At 41.2% G+C, this 27,691-nt stretch overlaps 4 protein-coding genes across 6 annotated transcripts; 1 reads left to right on the plus strand and 3 right to left on the minus strand.

Moving 5' to 3' along the window:
- Positions 1-11: 11 nt before the first annotated feature.
- Positions 12-6,980, minus strand: LOC148088912 (nocturnin-like). Of its 2 annotated transcripts, none has more exons than XM_087801192.1 (6): positions 6,902-6,980; positions 3,707-3,842; positions 1,418-1,536; positions 1,177-1,342; positions 635-966; positions 12-574 (listed from the first exon to the last, which is right to left on the minus strand). In XM_087801192.1, exons 3-6 carry the CDS (start codon positions 1,526-1,528, stop codon positions 68-70), a joined length of 1,116 nt encoding a protein of 371 aa, XP_087657318.1. In that variant the 5' UTR covers positions 1,529-1,536; positions 3,707-3,842; positions 6,902-6,980; the 3' UTR covers positions 12-67. The 2 variants fall into 2 exon arrangements, with proteins under 2 accessions (XP_087657318.1, XP_087657309.1); XM_087801183.1 differs by having other exon boundaries at positions 3,707-3,839; positions 6,902-6,965.
- Positions 3,852-6,982, minus strand: ccdc175 (coiled-coil domain containing 175). Its single transcript, XM_087801174.1, has 2 exons — positions 6,902-6,982; positions 3,852-6,574 (listed from the first exon to the last, which is right to left on the minus strand). Exon 2 carries the CDS (start codon positions 6,531-6,533, stop codon positions 4,305-4,307), a length of 2,229 nt encoding a protein of 742 aa, XP_087657300.1. The 5' UTR covers positions 6,534-6,574; positions 6,902-6,982; the 3' UTR covers positions 3,852-4,304.
- Positions 6,983-7,425: 443 nt separating this feature from the next.
- On the plus strand, positions 7,426-19,906 carry LOC148088914 (E3 SUMO-protein ligase ZBED1-like). Its single transcript, XM_087801203.1, has 7 exons — positions 7,426-7,844; positions 9,312-9,628; positions 12,344-12,408; positions 12,528-12,685; positions 14,108-14,596; positions 17,544-18,976; positions 19,064-19,906. The coding sequence occupies exons 1-7, from the start codon at positions 7,523-7,525 to the stop codon at positions 19,700-19,702; spliced, it is 3,423 nt and encodes a 1,140-aa protein (XP_087657329.1). The 5' UTR covers positions 7,426-7,522; the 3' UTR covers positions 19,703-19,906.
- A 100-nt stretch (positions 19,907-20,006) lies between these two features.
- On the minus strand, positions 20,007-27,566 carry LOC148088915 (equilibrative nucleobase transporter 1-like). 2 transcript variants are annotated; one of them, XM_087801222.1, is made up of 13 exons: positions 26,795-27,566; positions 24,020-24,295; positions 23,780-23,915; positions 23,669-23,715; positions 23,533-23,609; positions 23,377-23,469; positions 23,095-23,234; positions 22,891-23,018; positions 21,186-21,329; positions 21,012-21,119; positions 20,758-20,944; positions 20,565-20,688; positions 20,007-20,502 (listed from the first exon to the last, which is right to left on the minus strand). In XM_087801222.1, the coding sequence occupies exons 2-13, from the start codon at positions 24,207-24,209 to the stop codon at positions 20,395-20,397; spliced, it is 1,482 nt and encodes a 493-aa protein (XP_087657348.1). In that variant the 5' UTR covers positions 24,210-24,295; positions 26,795-27,566; the 3' UTR covers positions 20,007-20,394. The 2 variants fall into 2 exon arrangements, with proteins under 2 accessions (XP_087657348.1, XP_087657339.1); XM_087801213.1 differs by having other exon boundaries at positions 24,020-24,299.
- Positions 27,567-27,691: the final 125 nt, after the last annotated feature.

A 27,691-nucleotide genomic window follows, 5' to 3' on the forward strand; every position in this document is an offset into this window, starting at 1 on the left:
CGAGGGTTAAGTAGACTTGGCACAACCCGGGTGCATCGTGACATGTCTGCAGCGAGCTACAGAAGGTTCAATTCCTCTTGTTGCCTTCACTGAAGGTGAAGTCACACACCAGAGATAGATGGTCAGACGGGTAAGAGAAGGACGGAAGTCTGTTTGGTCCAATCTGGTCTTCGGTAGGCATGTCCAGCACGGCCGCGACCTTCAGTGTGTTCTTGGAGTACCATATATAGTCCAGGGTGCTGCAGCACTCCCCAGTGGGTCGGACTTTCCACGTCGTGTACTGAGGTTCCGTCAGCCCGTCTTTGCTGAGCTTCTTGTAAGCCGAGTCCAGGCCCAGAGGACAAGAGCTGAAGTGGCGATAGACCTCCTCAGATGGGACGGCGTTGAAATCCCCACATACGAAGAGAGGGGTGTCGGTGCCGTGTTTCTGGAGCACATTTTGGATCTGCCGGAGAAGGTCCGCTCCCTGAGAGCTGCGGAGCCACTCCCAGCCGGTTCGGGCCTTCAGGTGGGTCGCAGTCACGCAGAAGCATCTACTGGTGGTCCTGCAGCGCAGCACCATCACCACGGCAACCTGTTAGGAGAACACTCCAGCAATACAGTTCTTGGTCTGACTTCCCTCGCTTGAGCCTACCTGATTGGTCGGGATTCTCATGGCACACAACCGGAGGTGGGTGCTGTCCAGGCACTCGAACCGGGCCTGGTCGAAGAAGAGCGCGCAGCCGTCCGGCCCGTTGTTACCCTCCACGTCCAGACATGGCGACCACGGCTTCGGGCAGAAAGTGCTGCTGTAGCCCAATCGGGTCAGGACAGGCTGCAAGGTGTCATAGTAGTGGTCCACTTCCTGCAGGCACAGAATTTGAGGTCGATAGGTGAGGACCTCCTCGAGGATCAGGTACTTCCTTCGCGACCAGCTGAGAGCCTCACGTGTACAGTGGACAAAGCCGTCCAGACCTTCTCCCAGAGCTGCAGACAGAAGACCGATGAACGTTTTAGCTTTATATTTCTCAATCCTCTTTGATTTAGTGATGCGCTGATGAAGCTTCATGAGGCATGACCACTAGATGGCGCTCTTTGCTGAATATCATCATAAAAGGAAGCCAACAGCGCCATCTACCGAGTTTGGAAAACGATTCTTCACAAAGCTTCACCAACACATTATTGATCTCAGGCTACCTTGGGCTAGTATGTTCCACTGCATCACCCTTATAGGACTGCCCTCCGCATGGAAAGAATGCACAAACTTTCTCCTAATTCGAGCCGGTTGTTCCCCGAGAGCCTCCTCACAGTGCCGCAGCACCGCACCTGGATCGAAGGACCTGGCAGGGACCCCATTCCACTCCTGCAAGTCACATGTTCGACGACGTCAGATCGACGCCTCAGAAGAGGAAAAACACGCCGTAGGTAAGGGAGTCACCTTGCAGAGATTGTGGTCAAGGTCAGAGTCTTCGGGCTGCTGCAGGATGGGGTGGCCTTGGGGCGGGTTGTTGCAGAGGGCGCCGTTTAGTTTGGTGGCGCCACCTCCCATTAGACACACTGAGATGAAGAGACCACAGTCTGTCAACAACAGCTCCACGCGTTACTTTAGTATTAACCCTGTTAGTTCCACTTTATATCCTCGTAATTAGTATTTATAGAGCGCTTTTCTAGACCAGGGTCACAAAACGCTTAAACAATCAAAACAATACAAAATAAAATATATACTTTAAAGGTCAAGATAACACCGAGACCAACACAGGAGTCTCAGAGAATCAAGGAAAAGCCTGCATGAATAAAAGTGTCTTGAGATGTTTCTTGAATGAGTCAGTATTACTTACTTAATAATAATAATGGCGATTGATTATATATATGCATGTATATGTTTATGTATATGTATGCTTTTTAAAATCCTATTGGGACAAGATTTATTTTGGTCTTTTAAGAGGAAACTTTTTATAATAAAATAAAACCATTTGTTGTATCAATCCTTTTTTCATGATTGACCATATAAATTCAATTTAGTTGTTCTATCACCTAATATTGAGAATAAATGTACAAAACTAAATCATTTATTGTCTTGGTTTAATAATCCTTTTTCACTTTTTCTTGTCCAATTACTTGAAGGCTGCTTTCCTTTCTCTGTTCTTTTGCTTGACAGCTCCTCACAACAACCACAGTACACAAGGAAGCATCAAAACAAAATATGGAGCAATTAAATGCAACATAGAGTTGAATGAATAAGGTTATTGTTGTTGTCAACGGCATTAAAAATTTAGCTGTGATCAGAAACACACAAACACACTCGCCTGCACGCACACCATCTGTTCCGCCATCATGTGAACAACAACAACATTTGCACAGTGTCTTGTGTGTATCCGTCAGGGTCAAGCCAAACTACGTCACTTATAGGACAAACAACATTTGACCTCACAAGACATTTCTAAGAGTTAATCAGGGAGAAAGATTATACAAACAGAAGAGAAAGGGAAGCCGTATTTTAAGTGAGAAAAAGGGAATTTAAAACAGAAGCCGAACCTCCGGACACAAACACAATCGACCGACTTCTCACCCATCGTGTCCATCGCTACCGTCTCCTGCTGAACCAGACGCTGATCGCTTCTACAGGCGTGTATAGAAGTCTGACTGGACGCTGCCCTTATGACGCCTCTGCTAGACGGAGGGGGCGGGGGTGGGCGGTAGTTACCAGTCACCAGGTCAAACAGAATGTCACAGGCGGAGACACTTGTGGGTCACACACCCGGGTTGACTTTGCTCTGGACAGATGGCAATGAGCCAAATAACAGCTCAAGGAGATCATGAGGGTTCACTGCACCTCTTATTACTGAACGTCATTTATGATCTTTCGTGACCAACTGTGCTTTTTTTTATTGAGTTTAATGATGGTTTTACACGACAAGATTAAATCATTTGAAGTGTGTGGATGTTCCAGTATCAATCAGTCATGGCTGTAACCTTTTGACATGATTAGATTTGTACCTCGAGTCGCGATTGGTCTGATTTGAACAGTCATGTTTTCATATAAAGTACAAATATACTTAAGAGCCTTTATATTTTGTTTAAAAAGAATGCATGTGGTTTGTTACACCTAAGGTTCCACGAAACTGCAGTTTAGCTGCCACATCCCAGCGACTTCTTAGGCAAGATATATAGTTATTTATATGTAATACTCGGTAAATGTGCAGTAGAAAAAAAAGGTTATACAAATAATTATCTTCCATTAAATATAAATAATTTAAACCTCACTATTTAAATGCATTTTTAGCCAAATTTTAAGTTTTGATCAAAAAAAACGCTAATGATTGGAACACACAGATTTGAAAACACAACCTTCTAAACGAAGATAAAATGAACCCCACCACACACATAACGCAAGTGTTTATGGTGGAACATTCACGGTTGTCACAGAAAAAAACTGGATCAAACAAGAACGCGCACAGCCTTTGACAATAAAAGCGAGTGTATCATGCGTCAGTGGACAACAAAAGACGTGCGCCACTCAATTTAACGCACTAAATACACAAGGAAGATAGTAGGAACGGCTGAGATAAGAGATAAAGGAGAGGAATGTGGTTTCAAAATGTTAACTTTCACAACAACAGGTGATCATTGACTTTTCTAAAGTGACCAAAATTGCCAAATTATTTAACAGTTTTTGTAATAAATCATACAAAATAAGAAACGATACAAAAAACGTCTTCTTACTCACATTTTTCACCGAAACCCTCCAGGTGGTCCTTGAGGTCCAGTCACTTGGCTTTGCCTGCGTTTGGAGAAAAGCGTCTCTGCAGATGAAAGACAGGAGCAGGTGCCGCGAAGGAAAACAAAGCTACTACCGCCACCTGCTGGACGAAAGCGTCATGTCGCACAAAAAGGAGAAAAAAAACAAACACAATTATTACACTAGTGATTAATTCCAAAAATAAGTCAACCTAAAGGAAAACAAATCCATCTTGACACAAGCCATTTGTCATACATGAAAGAAACATTTATTTTGTATAAACAACGACAGATCTCATGATCTTATTGTGCACATGAACACACGCACAAAAACTACCTCAAAGCCAATAGTACTGTAAGAAATACAGTATATCCAAACATAAATAAGATTCAAATGTTAAAAATGTGTAATACACAGGTTTTTAATGAATATATTTGTCTTTAAATAAAGGAGAACAATAATTACAGTTATGTGTGTTAATGGAGATATACTGTATATACACGTATGAAAACACAACACAATTTTGCTCCGGAAGAGAAGGTTAGTGCGCTCCTGAAAAACATCAACGTATAACAAATCAAGAACTTTAACCCAGTGTTGCTCCATACTCTGCTCGCGTTCTCTCTCTGAATTCAGTTACTGGTTGATAAGTGACCTGCCAGAGAAGGTCGCCGTCAGCCTTCAACCGGTTCAAGGTATCCTCCAAAACAGTCAGGAGGACACAGTGTCTGCTCCGGCTGCGTTCCATCAGAAGCTGGTCCTTCCTCCATGCGGTGTGTAGTCGCTCCACTACCTTCTGTGTGTGGTCAGTGAGCAGCTGCCTCTGGGTTTTATAGAAGTCTACGCTCTGTGTGGAGCGCCTGACCTCCTTGGTCATCTTTCTGTTCTGCAGACGTATGAGGCCGTTCTGCCGTCTCACCTGCTCCAGCTTGGCCTCATAGTTAAAGATGGCCACCTCTACTCGGTTCAGCTCAGCGGCCTGTTGATGGAGCCTGAGTGTGTGTTCTGCTCTCGCCTTCTCCAGCTCTGCTCTCCCCTGCTTTTGGTTCCTCAACAACATGCTTGTGTTCTCCCTCAGCTTTTGAATGGACGTTTCAAGATGGTGGCCTCTGCTCTTCATCTCTGAGGAGTGCCTCTGCAGGCCGTGGAGCCTGGATCGCAATTTGGTGTTCTTAGCTTCAATTTCCATCATGTTTTTTTCTTCCTCCTCCAACAACTGCAGCCTCTGGCAGATATTGTCGGAGATGGTTTGAGTCTCTGTGTTGCACTTCATGATCTCCTGCGTGTGCAGATGATCCAACCGCTTGTACTCGCGCTCACATGAAGTCATGTGGCTCAGCAGTTGGTCAGGGTGGGCGTAATCGGGGTGAAGGTGCAGGAACTCCAGCTCCTCGCGCTGCAGCTCACTGTGCCGCCTCATCATCTGACTAGTATCTGAGGATATTGTGGTCACCTGTCGCTCCTGCTCTACCTGTACTTTCTCTAAGAGTTGACAAAGATCTCGCTTTTCCTTTTCCAGATGATCAATGTTTTGGTTCTCCTCGTCTATTCGTTCACGCAACTCTTTGAGATGATCCTCCAGCGTCTCCTCGAAGACATCGGCAGCTTCATGAAGGTCTTGGATTTTACCATCCAGATCACTGGCCTCCTGTTTGTGTCCAAGGTTGGAGGCGAGGCAAACTTCCAGGTGCAACTCCGACCTCTCCAGCTGCTGCTTTACCAGCTGATGCTCCTCTTTTATCTTTCTCTCTTTCTCCAGTTGAACCTGCAACGCCCCTGACATCCGATCGACCGAGTCCTGGAGTGGCATCTTTGAACCCAGGTCACTCTCCATCAAGCCTTCCAGCTCTTCCAGCTCCGCTCTACCATCACAGAGAGACGCTTTGTAACTATCCTCCATTCTGGATGATTCATGCCTCAGACGTTCGCTCTCCTGCCTCAGTTGTTTTTGCTTCTGGATCTCCGCTCTCAATTGTTCCTCACGCTGGCACAGGGCCACCGCCTTCTCATGCATGTCGCTCTTCAGCCGGGCCACGTGAACCATGAAGTCACCGAGGTGGTTAATGCTATCTAGTTTCTTCTGATTAACCCCGTCCAGAACTTTCCCTTTTGTGAGCACGACTTGCTTCTGTTGCAGCACCTTTTCCTCAGTCAGCCGAGCGGCTGCAGACAGCGCGTCTCTCTCCGACAAGAAGTTTTCTCTTTCCATTTGAAAGCGACTCTGCAGTCTTGCCATGTCTTCAGCCGCCGCAGCAGAGCAGCGCTTCTGTTTCTCCGCCTGCTTTAGAGAACGATCCAGACTCTTCTCTAGGTTACGTTTAATTGTGACTTGATCTTTTAAAGCAGCTGTTAATCGTATCCGCTCTTCCTTCAACTCCCCCACCTGCATCTGTAGAGCGTCATTCTGACTCAGTATGTCCTCTTGCAGGTTCACGGCCTCTTCCCGTCTCTTGGAGATGGAGTCCAGATGTTTCCCGAGAGCCTCGATCTCCTCGGCGTGACATCTTCTGACCGCCCTGACCTCCGTCATCATGTGTCGGCACGTCTGCTCCCGGACGTCGACGACGTGGCGTCTAAGCTTGTCGATCTCAGTCGCCTGGAGCCGCACCTGTTGGTCGGCGGCACATCTGGCCGCCTCCAGCTCCGTGACAGCCGCGGATATGGCCTCCAGGTGGACGCTCGTTTCAGGTGAGGAGAGGAAGAGGGTCTCCTTGAGATGGGTCTCCAGCTCCCTCACGTGGGCCAGCGCGACCACCACCGCAGACGAGTCAGGAGGGAGACACACGGCCATTCTTTCAAGCCTCTGCTCGACCATCCACTACTGCTTGGGTTGACCAGGGTCGCCCTGGCAACGAGCTGTCCACGAAGAGAGAGTGAACTACGGGTAGCCAACATGGCCATAAAACAGGAGCGAGACACATTCTTACGAAGGTTCACATTTCCCTTCAGTGTGACGTGTGTTGTCTCTTGTTCTTGTTATCATTGTATTTGACGTGTAAACGCTATTCAACCGCAGGTGTGTTCGATGCTAAACGTGTTAGCAGGTGATGCTAGTAAAGTTCTTAGCATGGCGTAACGCAAACAATTTCCCAAACCGCTGTTAGGCAACATCTTTTTTTTTTTAAAACATAACGACGAACGACACATTATCAGGATAGTGTGTGACTTTCATTTCGAGCCCACCTGTGACGACGTTGTTGTTGATATTTTCTGAAGCCGACGTTCAAATGAAACCTTCTCCGGTGTAGACGCTGGAGTTTGGGTTGCCGTGTTACTATCCCTCCTTACAGACGTTCCCTGCGTTCTGTTTTCTAATGGTGGATGTATGACTCAAACAATTATTGACCAAATGTTTTTTTTTTCAGCCACACGATGCGTGTTTCAATATGTTTGACATTTATTTGAATCGATACAAAAGACGTGGCGATGTATTTTTAAAAATATATATATATATTTATTTAACGCGGATTTATTTAAGTAAGTAAATAGTTCACCAAGATATTTGGCAAATATTTAAACTCAACCGCGTTACATTCATTAAAAAGTAATAATAATAAAGAAAAGGTACGCAAAGCAACCTGGCAACCCACCGCTGTCGCAGCTCGCTGTCATTGTCGGCATATATTGACGTAGGTGACATAGAAATGGAGCACATAGAGCGCGGTTTCAATCCAATTTCGCTATTATCTCACGATCTGTCCGAGTGCAGTCGCTTCAATCTTAAGATGCAGTAATCCATTGTTCACCGACTGCTCCTCGTCCTGATCCTTCATCTTGGAGGTCCTACTTCAACTCCCGGTAGCGATGCCATTTTTCCCAACTCTAGCTGCTGTAGCTCTAGGTCCCGTTGAGTCCGGGACCTCGGGTCCAGAGAGATCTACCAACATGGACCTGGTGAGCAAACCCAGAGGCAAGTCGCTCGTCTGGCTCTACTTCGGCTTGAAGGCGGACGAGAACGGACGTCCGTTGAACAGCGGCGAGGCCATCTGTCGCCTGTGCAGGAAGATTGTTCTGGCGAAGGGCGGAAACACGACCAACCTAAGAAGTCATCTGAAGCGACGACATCGAGCGGATTTCTTCGAGGGCAGTCTCCTCACGACCCCCGGGGCCGTGCTGGACACTCACGGTGAGACCCCATCCAGCGATCACTGCTAGCGAGACCCAGTGTAACATCAGACACTTGAGTGTGTGAACCTGTTGTTAAATGAAAACACCTGAAAGTAAGCGAAACCTGATCCATGAAAACAAGGATCTCACTGAAGTGCAGGACTGTCAACTTTCACAAGATGACATATGAATAAGATTTTTTAAATATGATTATAATGACTCATTTCTCTAAAGGTCTGTGTTGAATTGTTTATTTGGGACAATAGTGTAGAAGAGAACTATGGCAGTTATTGATCGTAACTGGAGATAAATATTGATTCCTAGCATCACAAACCTGTCATCTTTACCCACATATTAGTAAGTAAGTAAGTAATTTTTATTTGAATAGCGCTTTCCCAGACCAGGATCACAAAGCGCTTAAACAATCAAAACAATATTCAATAAAGTTTATACTTTAAAGATCAAGATAAAACTGATAACACAACAGGAGTTCCAGAAAATCAAGAAAAAGCCTGAACAAATAAAAACGTCTCCAAAAGGAGGAGTCTGACCATGAATAGCTCTGAAAAGTAAGAACCAGAATTTTAAAGTTGATCCTGAAAGAAACTGGCAGCCAGTGAAGAGTTTTAAGGATCAGAGAAATGTGAGTTCTTCTACTAGAGCGGGTCAGAATTCTTGCTGCAGAGTTCTGAATCAAATGCAGGAGAGACAGCTCCTTCTTGTTTAGACATGAAAACAAACTGTTGCAATAGTCCAGGCGAGAAGACACAAACACATGGATTACAAGCTTCAGATCATGTTCCGACAACATTTTCCTATGTTTTTTTTTAATAATATTACATTATTATGTTTTGATGACCAATTTCTCTACAATTCTTCATTCAAATATGGTCAAATTTGATCTCCCATAATAAACTTTCCATTTTAAATGATAATGATAAAACCTATTAACTCTGTGAAAAAATAAATAAAAAAGAGAGAAATGTCATTGCATTAGTGATGACACTAACGTGATAATGAAGGATCACAAGGAAGAAGCTGATTCAATGCTCTTAATTTGAAATTCTGAAGTTTATTGCCTATTTCTAAATGGTTTTTGGTGAGTTGCGAAATTATAGATTCTCGATTTAAGTGCAGCTCACGACTGGAGAAACCCAAACTACAGAAAGCTTGACCGCAGTGCGATGACGGCGCTGTTATGTTCAAATGTTTTTAGGTTACGACGCTCAGTGTCTTTGTGTTGTGTGTAGTGGTGCTGGAATGAAAGATAGACCTGCCTTACCTTGATTCTGATTGGTTAATATTCTGTGGTGCCTTCTGTGATTTGCTCGGTTTAAAAAAAAAGTATTAAAGTGGTAAATATAAGCGTGAGAATGTTAATCACTCCTGTTTATGTGACTTTATTAAAACAAAGAAAAATAAATGTTGAACACAAGTCATTTGTGAAGGATCCAAATCACACTAAAGTACTTCTTCTCGCACTCAGGTTTGGATTTAAACAGTGAAGAATATTTTGAGGAGACTTCCCTCCTTCAGCCTGTCTCCAATCAGAACTATGTCCCCGATGCTGTGTTGCCTCCTGGGGAGCCGTGGCTCCACGGCGGCCCCTCCAGAGCCGTCCTGTCTCTGCCCTCCTGCCTCGAGCTGTGTGGCGTCACGGGGTCCTCGGCTGCGGGGCCATCGAGTGAGGAGCTGATGAAGGTTTTTGCCAAGTGCCACCTACAGCAAGGTGTGATTTTTGGACCGTACATCGGAGAGGTTTGCCGAGCACAGATGCCTCCCTGCCTTAAGTATGCCTGGGCGGTGAGTCAACCAAGATATAATACTTGTCACTGCGATCGTTCAAGTTTTAATAGGGTCGATGTCATCACTCAAATATAAATAAACTCACAGGGTTGCAAACGTATCACATGTTCTCTAGCGTGCAGAACCAATGGCACATAAAAGGGCTTCAGCAACATGAATAAAGGGATTGATCCAATGTATTGACCCTCAGATGAGCAGTGACATCAGCAGGGTACTGCTTATTACAGTGTAACAATATTTATTATAGTTATTAAAGTGTATCAATATATATAATAGCTATTACAGTGTAACAATATTTATTATAGCTATTACAGTGTAACAATATTTATTATAGTTATTAAAGTGTAACAACATGTATTATAGCTATTATAGTGTAACAATATGAACTATAGCTATTATAGTGTAACAGTATGTATTATAGCTATCATAGTGTAACAATATGTATTATAGCTATCATAGTGTAACAATATTTATTATAGCTATTACAGTGTAACAATATGTATTATAGCTATTATAGTGTAACAATATGTATTATAGCTATCATAGTGTAACAATATGTATTATAGCTATTATAGTGTAACAATATGTACTATAGCTATTATAGTGTAACAATATGTATTATAGCTATCATAGTGTAACAATATGTATTATAGCTATCATAGTGTAACAATATGTATTATAGCTATTACAGTGTAACAATATATATTATAGCTAAAACAGTGAAACAATACGTATTTTAGTAATTCTTATTATAGTGTAACAATATGTATTTTTTTTTACCACTATTACTGTGTAACAATATGTATTTTTACAGCTATTACAGTGTAACAATATGTATTATAGCTATTACGGTTTAATATTATGTATTACAGCTATTACAGTGTAACAATATGTATTCTTACCACTATTACAGTGTAACAATATGTATTCTTACAGCTATTACAGTGCAACAATATGTATTATAGCTTTTACAGTGTAACATTATGTATTACAGCTATTACAGTGTAACAATATGTACTTTTATCGCTATTACAGTGTAACAATATGTATTATAGCTGTTACAGTGTAACAATTTGTATTTTTACCGCTATTACAGTGTAACATTATGTATTACAGCTATTACAGTGTAACAATATGTATTTTTATCGCTATTACAGTGTAACAATGTGTATTATAGCTATTACAGTGTAACAATATGTATTTTTATCGCTATTACAGTGAAACAATATGTATTATAGCTTTTACAGTGTAACATTATGTATTACAGCTATTACAGTGTAACAATATGTATTTTTATCGCTATTACAGGGAAACAATATGTATTATAGCTTTTACAGTGTAACATTATGTATTTTTATCGCTATTACAGTGTAACAATATGTATTATAGCTATTACAGTGTAACAATATGTATTATAGCTTTTACAGTCTAATAATATGTATTTTTACCGCTATTACAGTGTAACAATATGTATTATAGCTATTAAAGTGTAACAATTTGTTTTTTTTACCGCTATTACAGTGTAACAATATGTATTATAGCTATTACAGTGTAACAATATTTATTATCATTATTAAAGTGTAACATTATGTATTACAGCTATTACAGTGTAACAATATGTATTTTTATCGCTATTACAGTGTTACAATATGTATTATAGCTATTACAGTGTAACAATATGTATTTTTATCGCTATTACAGTGTAACAATGTGTATTATAGCTATTACAGTGTAACAATATGTATTTTAGCTATTACAGTGTAACAATATGTATTATCATTATTACAGTGTAACATTATGTATTACAGCTATTACAGTGTAACAATATGTATTTTTATCGCTATTACAGTGTAACTATATGTATTATAGCTATTACAGTGTAACAATATGTATTATAGCTATTAAAGTATAACAATATGTATTTTAGCTATTACAGTGTAGCAATATGTATTTTAGCTATTACTGTATAACAATATGTATTTTAGCTATTACAGTGTAGCAATATGTATTTTAGCTATTACTGTATAACAATATGTATTTTAGCTATTACAGTGTAGCAATATGTATTTTAGCTATTACTGTATAACAATATGTATTTTAGCTATAACAGTGTAGTAATATGTATTTTAGCTATTACAGTGTTACAATATGTATTGTAGCAATGCTTTTAAATGCAATTATAGCTAGTACAGTATAATGATATATATTATAGGTATTACAGTGTAACAATATGTATTATAGCAATGCTTATTACAGTGTAAAAATATGTATTAAAGCAATGTGTATTATAGTGTAAAACTATGTATCATAGCAATGTTAATTTTAGTGTAAACATATTCATTAGTGTAAAAATGTGTATTACTGTTTAAAAGTTTTCTGTTAAAATCTAAAAAATATGGCCTAAAAAGAGTTTCTATAATAATGTGGTTGCAGTTTGATTTTCGATGACCAGTGGCCTCTTTTTATTGTGGCCATATTCCCATTCCATTATTAAATATCAATAAAACAAACCATTTAAAAAACAAAAAAACAATTATCATCTCTATCTCTATCACTTTACGTTGAAAAAAGTTCAAGAACTTTAGAAAACCTTTTATAAAGGGTTTGAGTTGGTTTTAAAAATGGTCTTCCCTCATAAAGGTTCCAGGAACCAAACAAAGAGTGACCTTCTGATCTTTCCAATCGAGCGATGAAGCTTTGTTTGATTTTCAGATCAGGGACGACGCCTCGTTCGTCTACGTGGACGCAGCTGACGAAGATAAATCAAACTGGATGAGGTGAGATTTAGTGTCACTTTCCATCTTTCTGCATCACATCTATTTTCTGCTTTTTCATTGGAACACAGGATGAATATCCACAGTCTGGGATGTGTTTAAGGTTCCACCTTTGATTGCAGGTACGTCTCATATACCAGCAGTGAGGAGCATCACAACCTGGTCGTCTTCCAGTTCTACCGACGTATTTACTACAAAGTGTCGCAGCATATCCCTGAAGGAGCTCAGCTCCGGGTCTGGATCGGGAAGGACTATGCCTCATTACTGGGCCTGGGAATGGGTGAGAATGGGTGAATGGGTGAAACTTTCCTCCCAAAAATGTTTATAGTCAAAAAAGTGCAAATATCAATTCCCTCTTTTCTGAAGATCGAGCTGTTTGACTTGAAACTTCACTTTGAGGCTTTGAAATGTAAAGTTTAAAATGCAAAATATATATATATTTTTAAAAATATGACCCAGTAAAGTGGTGCTTTTGTACATAAGTCTTGTGATGCTGCATCTGCTAGTTGAGAAAATTTGACATGTGTGTATATATATATATATATATATATATATATATATATATATATATATATATCTAATTAACCGAGGAGGAAGGTGTTTCAAAAGGTCAACATTATAAAAAATAACATTTTCCTTTTGCTTCTGTTGCAGTTTAAATCTAAATGTCAGTTTCACAGTGTATTAATACTAATTACAGTTTACCCTGTAAAAATATTTCAGTGTAAAAATTCTTATTTCAGAATGAAAATAGTTTTGACAATGTAAATGTACATATTACAGATAAGTAATATGTATTCTAGTGTAAAAAGACATATTGCTGTGTAAAAACACTTTTTTTTACAGTGAAAAACCGTAAAGTATTGTAGTAATGCATAATAGATTGTAAAACTACTTACCACAATGTAAAAAACATGTATTGTAGCGAAGTGTATTATTGTGTAACAGTATTTATGGCAGTTCATAAATACTAATATACAGAAAAATACATATTATAGTCATGCATAATAGATTGTAAAACTACTTACCACAGTGTGAAAGACATGTATTGTAGCGAAGCGTATTATTCAAAAATACTCATTACACTGTAAAAATACATATTATAGTCATGCGTGATATATTATAAACCTACTTATCATAGTCTAACAATGTGTATTATAGGAATGCATATTATAGTGTAAAAATATTCATAGCAGTTAAAATATACTTAATTGCATTGTTCATGTACCAAATAAACTGTAAAAGTAGATATTTTATTTATGCATAAACGTGTAAAACTACATATTACAGTGTAAAAATATGTAATACAGTATGCTACAGTAAGCATACAAATGCTTTTTACGGTGTAAAGGTTTCTTGGTAAAATCTACAATAAAACAAATCAACTTTCTCCCTTTTATCTCCAAGTATGTTTAATTTGTCTTCATCTCAACCTTCGCAAAGACAAAAACATGTATGTGATATCATTTGTTTATGGTAATATTTATTATTTCCTGTATAAGAGAAGAAATACATTGGAAAAAACGATTTCATATTAAATCGAAATCGCTTTTCCAGACCAGGGTCACAAAGCGCATAAACAATCAAAACAATATTCAATAAAGTATATACTTTAAAGGGCAAGATAAAACTGATAACACAACACGGTTCAGCAGGAGTGCGATGAGCGTTGCTAACCGGGTTCATCTTTGTTTTGTTGCAGGTGAGAATGTGAAATGTGAACTTGGGGACAAAGAGTCAGTTCTGCGCCTCCTGCAGGACATTCAGTTGGTCACCCTGCCGGAGCCCAGTAGCTCCTCCCTGTGGTCCGACTGCAGCCAATCACAGAGTCCCATGCCGGTCATGAGTGAAGTCACCCCCATGTCCACGCCGGAGACACTCATCGACTCCACCAACATCTCCGCCCTGTCCTCCAGCTCCCCGCTGCCCTCACACCCGTCGGACAAGTACGACTTCATGCCCGGTACCGAGAAACTGGTGAGCACCAACGCCAGGGCCGGCAGCTGCTGGTACTTCGTCGGGTTCGAGGCGGACCCCGCGGGTCGCCCGCTGGACCGGAGTCTGGCAGTTTGTAAACTCTGCGGGGAACATGTGAGCTGCACTAGAGGAGCGGAGGACATCCAGAGCCACCTGATCAACAAACACCAGATCAGAACCCAGAGCACCCTCAGAGACCCGAGCCAGACCAAAGGTGAGGCAACAAATGCATCATAATAATGATGAATATTCATTGTTACTGACTCTTGTACTTATTTCTATATATAATGTAGTAATTATCTCAGTATTTCTACTCTTATATATTACTTTAAAACATGTGTGCAGGATCAGTATCATCTTAGTGTATATTTAAATAACTTGATAGTAGGAAAAACCCAAATATTTAACTTATACTCAGTAAAGTTATTTAGCGTAAATGAATGAATACAAATAACATGGGAATCACACATTTTACATAATGACAACCAAAACAAAAGCACAGAGTTCACCCGAAAAAGTACATTTAATATTTAATTTAAAATAATGATGTGTTAAAACATCAGTTGCACCTGATCTTTTTTCGTAATTCCTGTTTTTATTTATTTTTCTTCGTCCATTCTCTCGCCACACCTGACACTCCTCTCGTTTATATTTATCCATTCAACACTCTGTATTTATTTATTTCAAGATAATAAACTTTGGTCCTCTTTGCATAAATCTAGCCAATCACAGAAGGCACCACAGAATATCAACCAATCAAAAGCGACGAAAGGCATGTGCATCTTTCTTCACGGCAAAAGCACCGACGTCACACTGCGGTCGAGTCATCCATAGTTTAGGTTTCTCGCTTAAAAATTGACTTTCAAATTAAGAGCCTTACATAATCTGTGTCTTCCTTGTAATCCTTTCTTTTTAGGGTCATACCTGGTCATACCTGCACGTTTGTTATTCATCTATTTTTGTTATAATTCATTATTTTGTGCCATATCTATTGTTGTTTCACTCAGTTCAAAGGTTTCACGTTATTTAAAAAGGTTAGAGTAAGATGCGAAATAATTAAATATAATAACAATTTAAAAGCAGAATACATTTGTATAGAAATGTATAATTAAAGCATAACTTTATGACACTATAATAGGCAGTAAATATCACAAGTTACATTAAATGACTCCCTCGGGTCTCTTCTAGAAGATGTCGACTACTAATCCACCAAATATCACAACATTTTCAAGTAGATTTTTGGAGAAATTGATTTGTGATTGACATCTCAGTCATGTGACGTCAGAGCTTTAGGTTTTAATAATCATATAAACCAACATTAAAAAAAAAATCGTACAGTTGATAAAAAATATATAATATTACAGTAAATGTACTTCTCGATACATAAAAAAATCACGAAGATTCGTCGCGGTCACGTGACTCGCTCGGCAAGTTCCGGTGAACCGAAAGGCGGGGCCGAGGATTCATTGTAGGATTAATCGGCGTTAAAACAATACGTGCGTTATTTGTCTAAGAGGCGCGCGGCATCACTGTGCCACCGACAGCTGTTAAAAAAAACCAATATATAAATATAGTCGTTAATGAGAAATTAACGCGGATTAATCGCTCGTTTGATCGTCGCTCCAGGATCGGTCCTGATCGTCGCGGGTGATGGACGTGGACGAGCGGACGCTGTCGGGTCCCCTGGAGGGTCTGTTTGCGTATAAGATCCGCGCGGACGGATCCGTGGACAGGGGGTGTGTGGTGTGCACCTTCTGCCACAAGCACTTCTCGTACCACCGCAGCACCTCCAGCCTCAAGTACCACCTGAACGCCAAGCACGCAGGATCCTACCAGAGCGCGCGAGCTAGCAGTAGCGGCGTCCAGGCCGTGGCCGAGTGCGCGCGCAGACGTCACAGCAGTGAGTCACGTGGCTAGAACTCAGAGATGACGTATTCATTTAATCATGTGTTATGACGTTTGATTAGACAAACATTTAAAGATGAGTAGTATTATCAGACAGGTCTTGAAAAGAAGATTCCACTTGTATAAGTATCATTTTCCTGTGATAAGAATTTAGAAAGTTACGGATTATTAAAACCGGTGTAACTTTAATAATTCATAATTAAAGTCAGAGCTCAATATTTTAGGTGAGACCTTTTCTGTTGTTGTTGAATTCCACTTTCAACAACTTGGTATCATTGGAAGGGTTGCTAAACGAAAACACATAAAAGGGGGTTTATTTATGTTATAATGATGGTCATCTTTTTAAAATAACATAGACATCAAGCTGAATGTTTGACCTTATCAGTTTTATCTTGCCCTTTATAGTATATACTTTATTAAGTATTGTTTTGATTGTTAAAGCGCTTTGTGACCCTGGTCTGGAAAAGCGCTATACAAATAAAAATTTCTTACTTATTTCATTCTTTTGTTCTGTACTGACGCTACAGAAAATACCATGTTGTGGCAATAAAAGTTTCTCATTGTGAAAATATTAGCATCACCTAAGAAAACGCACAATCATGTTAAAAAGTCTGTCTCTACACATTGATATTTTAATCTCCATTTATAGACCACTCTCTCCATCGTCTCCATTTTTTTTTCAAATATATATAATTCACTGCCTCAGGTGTCGTAGGTTTTGACCGATTCTTAGTTATAGCGACGTTCATCATTTTAAAGTAATTAAAGATACATTCGAAAAAAAAGTGTCTCTCAAAACATGAATATAAATCATCAACTAAAGATATAATCATGTATTCATTATTTAATTTATTTAAAAATATATTCTTTAAAACCAAAGTTGGGTTGCATAAATATACATAATTAACTTCAAAGTATTGTATAAAAAAACATTTTCTATCTTTAACCTGACCAATGGGTAAATGCCTTCATTGTCTATAATAAGTATGATTGAAAATGAACAAAATACAGTATAATTATGATGATTCCTTTGTTCAGCACTATTGAGAACAGGCTTATTTAATTCAAATAAAACAACAGATATAACATTAAATCAAGCACAATTATGGTTCTGAATTTGAGAACAGACCTGGTATTAAGAGTTCAAAGTCTATTTTTATTGGATTGTTTTTGTGGATTTGTAAAAGTCTTCATCGTAAATGCTGGTAAAGGAAAAGAGACGTTTAAATCTCATCGTAGGATTTGTCTCGACGCAGGTCAACAACGTGTCCTTTCAAACCCCGGCGCGTTGATGACTTCGGCCATTCTGCTGCCCGCAAATGTGACGGACGCCATCGCCAACTTCCTCATCCAGGACCTCCATCCCGTGGGTCTGGTGGAAGGAGAAGGTTTCAAACAGTTGGTGGGCACGTTGCTGCCCTCCTACTACAAGGTGCTGCCCTTGCCGTCCCTCCTGGAAGTCCTCCTGAGGGAGCAGCACGCCAAGGGTAAGATGAGCCTGGCTCAGCTGCTGAGGGGGAAGTCCGACAGCAGAGAGGTGGACCTGATGCTGGACCACACCGCTCCCATCGAGGACGAACCCCGGCGGAGTGGACGGATAAACAACACGAGAGACGTTTCCCACTCGGTCTCGATAAGTGTGGATATCTGGAACCACAACTGGCAGGGTAGAGCCGTGAGGTACCTCACACTTTGGAGTCACTTCATCGACCCATGCTTTAGTTTTCGGAATCTGGCGTTGTCGACTCTGCCCCTGAACGACAACGCGGTGAGTCTGGAGGCCGTGGAGGCGCAGGTGAAGGTCATGGCTCGGGAGTGGGGGATCTCCCAACCCAACTTGATATTGGTCGGTGGCGAAGGCAGAAACAAGATGCACTCCAGGTCAATAAAAACGGAGAGATGTAGCGAGAGCGCCGAAGGTACCCATCACCCAAACTCCACCACCTTTCTTGAGAGGGACGACTCGAGGACGCCAGACGAGCAGGGTTTTCAGGAGCCGGGCCAATCCAGCGAGGCGCTGCCCCCAGTCCCGTGTTTTTACAGCGTTGTTCAAAACTGCGTCGATGAAGTCATGGCTCACCCGGTCATCTCCGACACCCTCTCTCAGTTCCAGGGTTTCCTTTCCTGCTTCGTCCAGTTGTCTTCTCAGTTCGTCGGCTTCTATCCCCACAACTTCCAGAGCCTTTTACCGATGCTGACCAAACAGGAGCAGGCGGAGCTGTTGTCCTGGGCTCACTGCCAGCCCACCTGGAACAATCTGTACCCGCTGCTCACCACAGCTACCAAGCACAGGGGCAGCATATGCGACGCCATGAAAGAAATCGAAGGCTTTGTCAAAGAAACCAAAAGTCAGTCCAGTCAAGACCCATCGGGGTTCATACCGCATCGCTCCGTGTGGAAGACCATGGAGGACCTTTGCTCCGTACTCAAACCTCTGGACGTGGCGTGCCGGACCCTCACCAAGGAGGACCGCCCGCGCTTGTGTCTGCTCAAGCCCATTCTAACCGGTCTTCTCACGCGCCACCTAGTGTCCAAGCCTAGCGATTCGTCCATGATCATAAAAGAGGTGAAGACGATGATAAGGCAGAAGTTGGCGAGCTGCTACAACCACCCGGAGATCAACAGGGTTATGTGCGTGGCCTGTTCTTTGGACCCCCAGTTTCATGGGCTGCAGTTCATGGACGAAAGGGTGAGTTCATCACATTTGTAAATAAACAAAGAAAATGCTCGGTATAAATGAAGATTATACAAATTTCTGATTGTTTTTATCTCTAAGGAACAAAAGGAAACGTTTGATTGGCTAAAGAAAGAGGCGGTCAGGATTGTGAGGGAGCAGCAGGTCAGACAGAAAAGTAAAATCCAGGGGAAGAGGAGCCCGTCGCCCGAGTCGGAGTCCGACAGTGACCTGGTCAGACGCAGCAAGAGACTCAAAGATTTCAGCCCCAGCGACGCCAAGGCCGAAGAGTTCTACGACGACAGCGACCCGGGGCAGGCGGACGACTCGGACTACGAGTCCACGTCGCACACCCGGCTCTCCGGGATGGAGTTCCTGCTCGGGGACCTGTTCTCGACGACGCCCAAGAGACGAGACAGCTCCGTGGAGGAGTCGGTGGATATGGAGATATCAATCTTCAGAGCGGAAAAGGGGGCGTCTTTGGGGGTGGAGCCTCTGCAGTGGTGGAGGACGAAGGCGGTTCAGTTCCCGATATTGGCGAAGGTCGCCCGAGTCTTTTTGGCGGCTCCGGCTGTGATCATCAGCAGCACGCACTACTTTTTACAGAACGCTCCAGGAGCGATCTCCTACAGGAGGGACGGCTTACCCCCGGAGATCCTGGACACCATCCTGTTCCTGCACAACAACCACATGAGCGTCGAGGGTGGACAGCTTGCACTCAAACACGACGACAGAATTTAGAGATGTCCAACATTAGCTTCTTATTTCATGTATAAACCCCTAAGTTAAGTGTTTTAATAACTTTCTTTTCACCTGTTTGTCCTGTGATCTTGTAGAAACTCATGTCTTACCCTGTTCATAAAAGTTTGGTTTTTACAAGAACTGTCTTCTGTTTTATAACATACTGTAGTAGATACATTATTATACATACATTATACATGTTAGTCGAAATATCCTGATAACTAGTTTTATATCTGCCGTGTTTTACCAAACTAACAATTAATATAATAAACGTGCTAAACGTAAAAACTGGTGTTCAAACGTATTCAATCCGGATTTTTTTATTGAGTTAATATTCAAGCATTGAAAAATTCAAAGTGGATATTATTAAAGAAAAAAAGGTTGTGTTTTTAGCATGTTGTGTATAAAAAACATGAATTGAACTGTAGTTTAACTAGTCAATGACTCATCAGTTTAAATAACATTCAAAAGCAACTTTTTCTCCTTGAAATAAATAAAATAATTTACATATAACCAGGTTTACCATGTCATGGTATATGCTAACTGGAAATTAACACATCGAGTCATGATGTTTTTGACCACAGATCTCAGTGGGTCATGATATTCTATTTGAGTTGAGTTTTGGTGTGAATAAGTATTTGATCAGAGTTCTCTTTGGTCAAAAGACACAAAAGATGTCTTTCAAGCAGGCGTCAGCGAACGTTCTTCTTCCTGTGGCGCCTCAATGTCCTGCAGTGGACGAAGACGCAGACGGGATGAATGAAGACGGTCAGCGTGAGCAGGGTCAGAGTGATGTCCACCTGAAAACACACAGGGCTCGCACGCTCACATGTTCCTCAGGGTAAACTTGTTGAGAACTCACGATGAGGGGGTCTCCGTCCAGAGGCCCCTTGATCAGAGCGAAGCAGGGGTACTGCAGCAGAGAGACCACCGCAGACATGGACATCACGGCGCCGTACAGCTTCCCAAAGTGACATTGTGGGAAACTGAATTGCAGGAAATAAAAATGTTGCTTTTCCTTTCCTTAAAATAAATAACATTTTGAGATAACTCACGCAACGCTGATGAAGGCCGCATTCCCGCCGTAGAGGAAGGAGCGGTTGAGCACCTGCAGGATGAAGGTGAGGTACTGCACTTCCAACAGAGGGATGGAGGCACACACGGAGAAGAGCAGGCACTGCAGAGCTGTGAGCGACAGCGAAAGGATGGAGGAGCGCAGGTCGGCCTCCTGGTCCGTTTCTCCTGCACGACAGTTCGACCGCGTCACTAAACTTTCCGCCATGAGTACGAGAGCCGAAATCCGTCTCACCCGGAGCCAACGGCTTCCCTTTATGTCGGTCCATGATCAGGCCGTTCCACGGCGCGCACAGGACTCCACACAGTTGCGTGATGGCGAAGGCGTTGGTGAACCGGCTCACTGTGAAAGGTTGGTAGAGCAGGCGAGCTCAAGCTATAGAACTTCGTGGCGCCGTGAGTGACTCACCCAGGTCGGGGTCGTTTCCGGACAGGCGGTTGAGCATGGAGTTGAGCGTGCCGATGAAGAGGTAGTGTCTCAGCTGCATGACCGACAACCAGGCCATGTGTCGCATGAAGAGCCAGGAGAGAACACAACTCCAGAAACTTCTCACTAAAAGCACGATAGAAAGATATCAGTTTAATGAAGGGTCAACTAGTGACGAAGCTTCATGAATCCGGTGTCATTATTTTCTTACTCAATAGACAAATTTATTCAAATCGCTGCTGAAAGCTGTTCAGCGAAGAGTGAAAACATGGACATTACTTCATGAAGATGCATCGGCCCATCACTACCTTTGTGCTCCCTGGTACCTGCCACATCTTTACTGTGGCTCGAGGGCACAGATTCTGTCCAATGTCAGCATACATTTGATGGATAACTTTAAGAAAACCAAACCAAGGATTGCTTCTGGTACTCTAGTTCTCTAAGAGCATTGAATCATTTGCGTCTTCCTTGTAATCCTTTATCATCACGGTCATCTATACTGTTTAAATCCACGTTTGCGAATCCTTTTCTACATTTTTTAAATAAATTGATAATTTAAACATAATATTTCAGCTGTGACTCTTGTTTGTCGAAGATGACGTTTATGAAGCTATAAATCAATATTTATCCACAATCGTTGACTGCCATAGATCTAGAGGATTTAGACCAACATCCCACAACATATCACAACAATTCAATATAGACTTGTTGAGAAAATATTAATTAATTCATATTTTTTAAACCATCTTAGTCATATGATATTGTCAAAGATGACAGATGTATGCTATAACTGGCATAGAGGACATCAGTCTAATAAAATCATAGAAATTATCTTTTAAAAATGTTTACCCAAGACCGTGTGCGTGTGCGCGTTTCATCATATCATCATATCAATCTCAATAGCCAATTGAATAAGCTTCCCTTTTCGGTTTATATATTTGTAAATCTGACACTAAAGGAGTCAGTTTCTCACCAACCATGAACCTCAAAGCACGTCACTGTTTTGAAGTAACAAACCAAAACAAGTGGCGAATAACTTTCATGCATTTTTAATTTAGTTTGAACTTGTGAGTTAATAAAACTGAAATATTTCGTTTTATTAAGTTGACAATTGTACGATATGTAGGCTCTTTTTTTGTCATTACATTCAAGTGATACATTTTTTAATTTTGTGTTGTGATCTGGTCTGAATATCGCAAAGCAAGAAAAACATAAACAAATTACAAAAACCTGGATGGCATTAAAACATCTCTTGAATATCTAAATGTAAAGTGATGAATATTGATTGTCATTCATCATTGTGCCATGACATTTATTAAGCTAAATACGCTTTTTTCTTCTTCTTTAATATCAAATAAAATAAGGTTCTTTTCTATGTTTTGAAGGATTAATATATACTCACAAAAATAAAAAAATGAAAAAAAGTAAAAAGTGTTGAAATTTTTGCTATTAGAATCCTTTGTACATGATTGTACTTTGACATTACGATGGCCGCATAAATACAGTCAAAGGGCCGCACTTTGCCCAGGTCTGTTCTAGACACACCCTTCATATGCACCAGACTTTTCATAGACCAGCGTCAGCTCGTGCTACTGTTATGGTCAACTCTGGCACTTTTAGTGGAATGTGTCAGAGCGCCACGCTGTTTGTGATGATAATTTTTGCATTTTAAGATGGACGGAATTACCATTTTGTGTCTCTTTTATCACAACCACGTCCTCAGCTTCTGCCGTTTCTATCCCTCTATGCCGCAGAGCCGTCGTTGCTTCATCCAGCTGCTCCACTGTGTACGATTCTGATTTACCACAAGTCACTCTGTGGAGTAGAAACGTAAAATGAACAAAATATACGTTTGTTTGATTTAAAAAAAAGAAGAAGAAGATGTTCTGACCCATAGCTGTAGCTCTGAGGCAATGGATAAGGGATTTGGGATCTTGGCATCAACAGAAAGGTGCGAAGCAGGAGAAGCGAAGAGCAGAAGGACAGAACCAGGAAGGAGGAAAAAAGCGAGACTCCTTGTTCATGCAGAACCTGAAAAAGAGATCAATATGCGGTTATAAACATTGTTGACTAACTTGTTAAGACCCTGAAAAGTTTAGGAATCACTGAGCTAGCAAAAGATAAAGCTAGACACATTTTCTTTTTACACCCCTTAAAATATCGGATAATTCACCTTGAAGATCAGAAACATAGCAGCTGATGAGTCGAAGGCGCCGTTGTAGAGGGTGACGATGGTCGACCGGTGAGCAGGAAACAGGTTTCCCACCTTCACACGCACGAATGATTAAAATAGGTCTGGTGAGAAGAGTCGAACCAGAAAGAACTTCACCTGCATATTGGTCAAGAGCAACATCATTCCTCCCACACCGATGCAGGACAAAGCAGGAAACAGCAGATCTGAAACATCTACAAGCTCGTGTTAAGAATGAGATCCGTGCAGGAATATCTCAGAACCGTCGTCGTACTTGCGGTGGAGAACGCTACGAGGAGAGTGCCAGTGGTGTAGACGGATCTGCACGGGGAAATATGTCACTGATCATCACGTCAAGCTACGGAGGGATCAACGATAAACTTACATTCCCAGGAGTCTGGTCACCATGGTGCCGAAGCGATCGAAGACGTAGCCATTGAAAAGATTCAGAAGGTTGTTGAGGAAAGACGCGATTGTAAAAACCAGAGAGAACCTTTCGTCCTGCTCGCTGCAGTCTGTCCCTGGGAGAGGAACGTTAGTGTTTCTCACCCATGAACTCTTAGCAGAGACCAATCTTTATTCCGGCTTGAGGATCTGTCGTGTACGACATTTTCCTAAGTCTCACCTGTTGTGTTCATGGAGAGGTTGGCGGGAGCGTTATGGTCGCACAAGTGGCTGAAGTATCCGTCCTCCTTCAAGACGAACACCAGGGAGGCGTAACCAAACATGACTCCCGCGAAGCAGAGGCACTCCAACATCCCCGACACCAGGGTGAGTCTGTAGCAGAGCTTTCGGTCCATCTCATAGCCCTTCATGTCCAAGCCTTGTGTCCGAAGTGATCCGCTGTTTCCTCCGGTCGAAGTCTCACTCCAGCTTTTTCAACCGCAGGCATGAGCACAGTCTGTCTGGGTCACATGAAGAATCAACCAATTGATTCAGCATCTGAGACAGAAACACAAGCCACCCCAACACACAATGATGTATGTGTGAAGTGATAATTAAAAGTGTGAAATGCTGACGAGTGAAAGAACAGGAACCATCAGTGCTGTGAAGCGGAACCGAACGCGCCATTCTCCAACCGCAGAACTGGTCTGATGACGGTCCATGTCTGGGTCAAAGGTTCACGTGTGGGGAGACTTCTACGACACCCTAATCTGCCCAGCAACCTGACGTGTACCAACCCAAAAACGAGGTCCGGGTCCATGGAGCCAATCCGAAGCGTCCTCGCCCAAGCTCGACTGTATAAGAAATGACTGTTTCTGTGACTCTGTCGTCAGTTGGTCGGCTGTATCTGAGAGTTCCTCAGGTAACATTTGCTGACTCAGAATTCTGTGCCTTAATCTCCTTCTGTTGTTAGAATAAACACAAGTTCTTTCAACGGTTTGCCTTCTGGTTCTCTTTGAGGTCGAAACAACGAACACGTGGGAGATACAGTGGGAAACTGTACTTCCAATAAAAACTAGACACAAAGACCTAAGCACACACATCCCGCACCAACACGGACTAGTAACCCGCACACACAACAACAACAACACACACCGGCACAAAAAAGAAACTCACACACCACCCCAAGACCGCACACACACACATATCCCAAATACAGAAACAAATATATACACACAAGAACACAAAAATATATCTGATAAAAAAAACAAAACACAAAATGCCATTCCAACACAGAAACACAAAAAATAAGGAAACCACCCCAACACAGAAGCAAAAAAACACATCCACACTTGCGCGCACACATACAGCTACTCAAGTACCCAAAAATCACCCCAAAACGATATTAGGAAAAAATACAAACCACCCCAATATATATATATATATATATATATATATATATATATATACTGTACATATATATGAACACACTGATAAAAAAAACACACTCCTAAATACACATTAACATCCCTCCAACACGGGAAGAGAAAAACTGTCACATAAACCACCCCATAGCAGAGAACAGATACACACATACATAACTAGACACAAAGACATAAACACACACATCCCACACCAACACAGAAACACAAAACACCCCAACACAGAAATAGAAACCCACACACACCGGCACAAAAAAGAAACTCCGAAACACACGAACCACCCCAAGACGTCAGACACACATATCCAAAAAAACTAAACAAATATATACACAAGCACACACAAATATATCTGATAAAAAGAAAAAAATGCCATTCCAACACAGAAACACAAAAACTTAAGAAACCCCCGACAGAATCAAAAGAACACACTACAACGCCTACTGAAGTACCCAAAAATCACCCCAAAATGATATTAGAAAAAAATATACATATATGAATACAAACATAAAAAACACACTCAAAAATACACATCAACATCCATGCAACACTGGAAGAGAAACACTGTCCAACACCAACCACCCCAACAAAAACAAAAGACTTGTGCGCACACACACTTATAAATAGATACAAACCAACACGAAATGTAAATAGAAAAAGAAACACAAACCATCTCAACACAGAGAACAGACGCACATGCATAAGTACGCATAGACAGATAAACACACACATCTAGCACCAACACAGAAACGGACAACACAACCCAATTATAAATAAAACACACACCTGCACAAAAAAACCCCACCTGAACACACACACACGGTGACATATCACAATCTTTTTATTGTTGTTCTAAAAACAACATAGGATTTTCGTTTGTGGCGTCAGTATAGGATAAAAGAATGAAATAAGATAACAAGCGATAGAAAAACACTGACATGATCATTAATTCTATCTTATTCTTCTATGTTTTAATCACATTTCATACGTGCATCATCTTCATTAGATGATACAGTTGTAGAAATGGTGGTTTGCCCTTCTTGAAGATGTTTTTACTCACAATATCCACATTTTCAGTAATAACTTTGTAACAAGCTTATTAAGACTGAAAACTGACGGAACTGGAATCACTGGTTTGTGCTAACTCATTTGAACCTACAGGCTGTTTCTAGTGAAACCCTTGGGTTTTACCCACTTATCATGCAAGGAATTCATGGCAACACCCCGACAAAATATAAGAGATTTTAATTTACCCATTTTCAACTGGTTGTTGGTGGGTTTTAACATTTTCGATGTTGCTACACAGTAAACTAACCAGACTGATGTAATCCAGTGTTAATCATTATTCATCGACATCTAATGATGAACTTTGTTGTAATACGCGTGGAACAACAGAACCGAACCATCATAAGTGGATGATTTACGCGGCAGAGGCAGCAGACACGCTGCAGATTCAGGCGGTAATCCAGATTAGAGTTGGTAATCTACACGCGTGGGTTCAAACATGTTTCCAATGTGTCGTTGCTAACAAGTAGAAATGAAAAACTAGAATGATGAGGAACTGAAATGATGCTCACCTGCCGACTGTAGTCAGGGTTGGATCTGTGCAGAAAGATCTTCTGGCTCCGAGCTGCTCGCGATCCTAGCCTGAGGACTGGGGCGGGAAACTGACAGTTCAACCTGGTTGGCCAGTAGAGATCATAGCCCCCTTCTGTTGTGTGAAGAATTTCAAACTAGAGGTCTTTTTTCATCCACGAGGATGAGTAGCAAAATTAAAAAAATTAATGGGATTGTAAATATTTATTTAACATAAATATTGTATTGACAATATAAAAATATTACTGTAATTAAAGCAAATATTCTCAATATTGCAAAAAGTTGCTTAAAGATAATGAAATTATACATTAAATCCATGCAGAGGAAATATTTACAGAAATAATTAATTTAGCTTTTTATGCTCCTCTGAACCTCTATGTGAAGAGAAAGTTTGAACAGGAAATAGGTTTGTGAAATCAACGGAAGGACTAGAAATTACATTTCCTGTTATGCAATATATGAAGTGACAGGTTTTTCCTTCAGCCAACATGTTTGTTGCTACGTATTTTACTTTTCATTCCTTATCAAATAAAACTTTAACCGCAGAATCAAGTGAAACAGAGGTTGAGTCAAATATTAAACTTGATTCAAACAAAGCGGGGACCAGATTTAAATCCAACATCAAAGGGGAACTGGCGTAAGCAAGGCCAGTGAATCAAAGAGTTCTCCAACCATCCAGACGGAGACCATTTGAAACCAGGCAGCCCAGAAAGAAAATCAATGGTTTAACTTCTATTGTCATATTAGCATGCGACTCTTGACATGTCTATATATATTAACTCCATATGGGACCGTCTTGTTGGAGATCTGATGATTCAGAATTATGGTGAGATGTATTTTTCATGCACTTCAGGTCTGGTTATTGCAGGACTTGCCGT

The sequence above is a fragment of the Callionymus lyra genome, chromosome 1 (assembly GCF_982586985.1).
Source record: "Callionymus lyra chromosome 1, fCalLyr1.hap1.1, whole genome shotgun sequence".
NCBI lineage: Eukaryota > Metazoa > Chordata > Actinopteri > Syngnathiformes > Callionymidae > Callionymus > Callionymus lyra.

What these genes read in the sequence shown, in the direction of transcription:
- ccdc175 (XM_087801174.1), bottom strand. Translation starts at nt 6,533, where the DNA reads ATGGTCGAGCAGAGGCTTGAAAGAATGGCCGTGTGTCTCCCTCCTGAC.
- LOC148088914 (XM_087801203.1), top strand. Translation starts at nt 7,523, where the DNA reads ATGCCATTTTTCCCAACTCTAGCTGCTGTAGCTCTAGGTCCCGTTGAG. An exon ending in GATAAATCAAACTGGATGAG is followed by an intron (nt 12,409 to 12,527) that starts GTGAGATTTAGT and finishes CTTTGATTGCAG; the next exon opens with GTACGTCTCATATACCAGCA. An exon ending in ATTACTGGGCCTGGGAATGG is followed by an intron (nt 12,686 to 14,107) that starts GTGAGAATGGGT and finishes GTTTTGTTGCAG; the next exon opens with GTGAGAATGTGAAATGTGAA.
- LOC148088912 (XM_087801192.1), bottom strand. Translation starts at nt 1,528, where the DNA reads ATGGGAGGTGGCGCCACCAAACTAAACGGCGCCCTCTGCAACAACCCG. An exon ending in GTGGAACATACTAGCCCAAG is followed by an intron (nt 967 to 1,176) that starts GTAGCCTGAGAT and finishes TTCTGTCTGCAG; the next exon opens with CTCTGGGAGAAGGTCTGGAC. An exon ending in TGAGAATCCCGACCAATCAG is followed by an intron (nt 575 to 634) that starts GTAGGCTCAAGC and finishes TTCTCCTAACAG; the next exon opens with GTTGCCGTGGTGATGGTGCT.
- LOC148088915 (XM_087801222.1), bottom strand. Translation starts at nt 24,209, where the DNA reads ATGAAGGGCTATGAGATGGACCGAAAGCTCTGCTACAGACTCACCCTG. An exon ending in TGCTCTTGACCAATATGCAG is followed by an intron (nt 23,470 to 23,532) that starts GTGAAGTTCTTT and finishes GTGCGTGTGAAG; the next exon opens with GTGGGAAACCTGTTTCCTGC. An exon ending in TGGACGGAGACCCCCTCATC is followed by an intron (nt 20,503 to 20,564) that starts GTGAGTTCTCAA and finishes GTGTGTTTTCAG; the next exon opens with GTGGACATCACTCTGACCCT.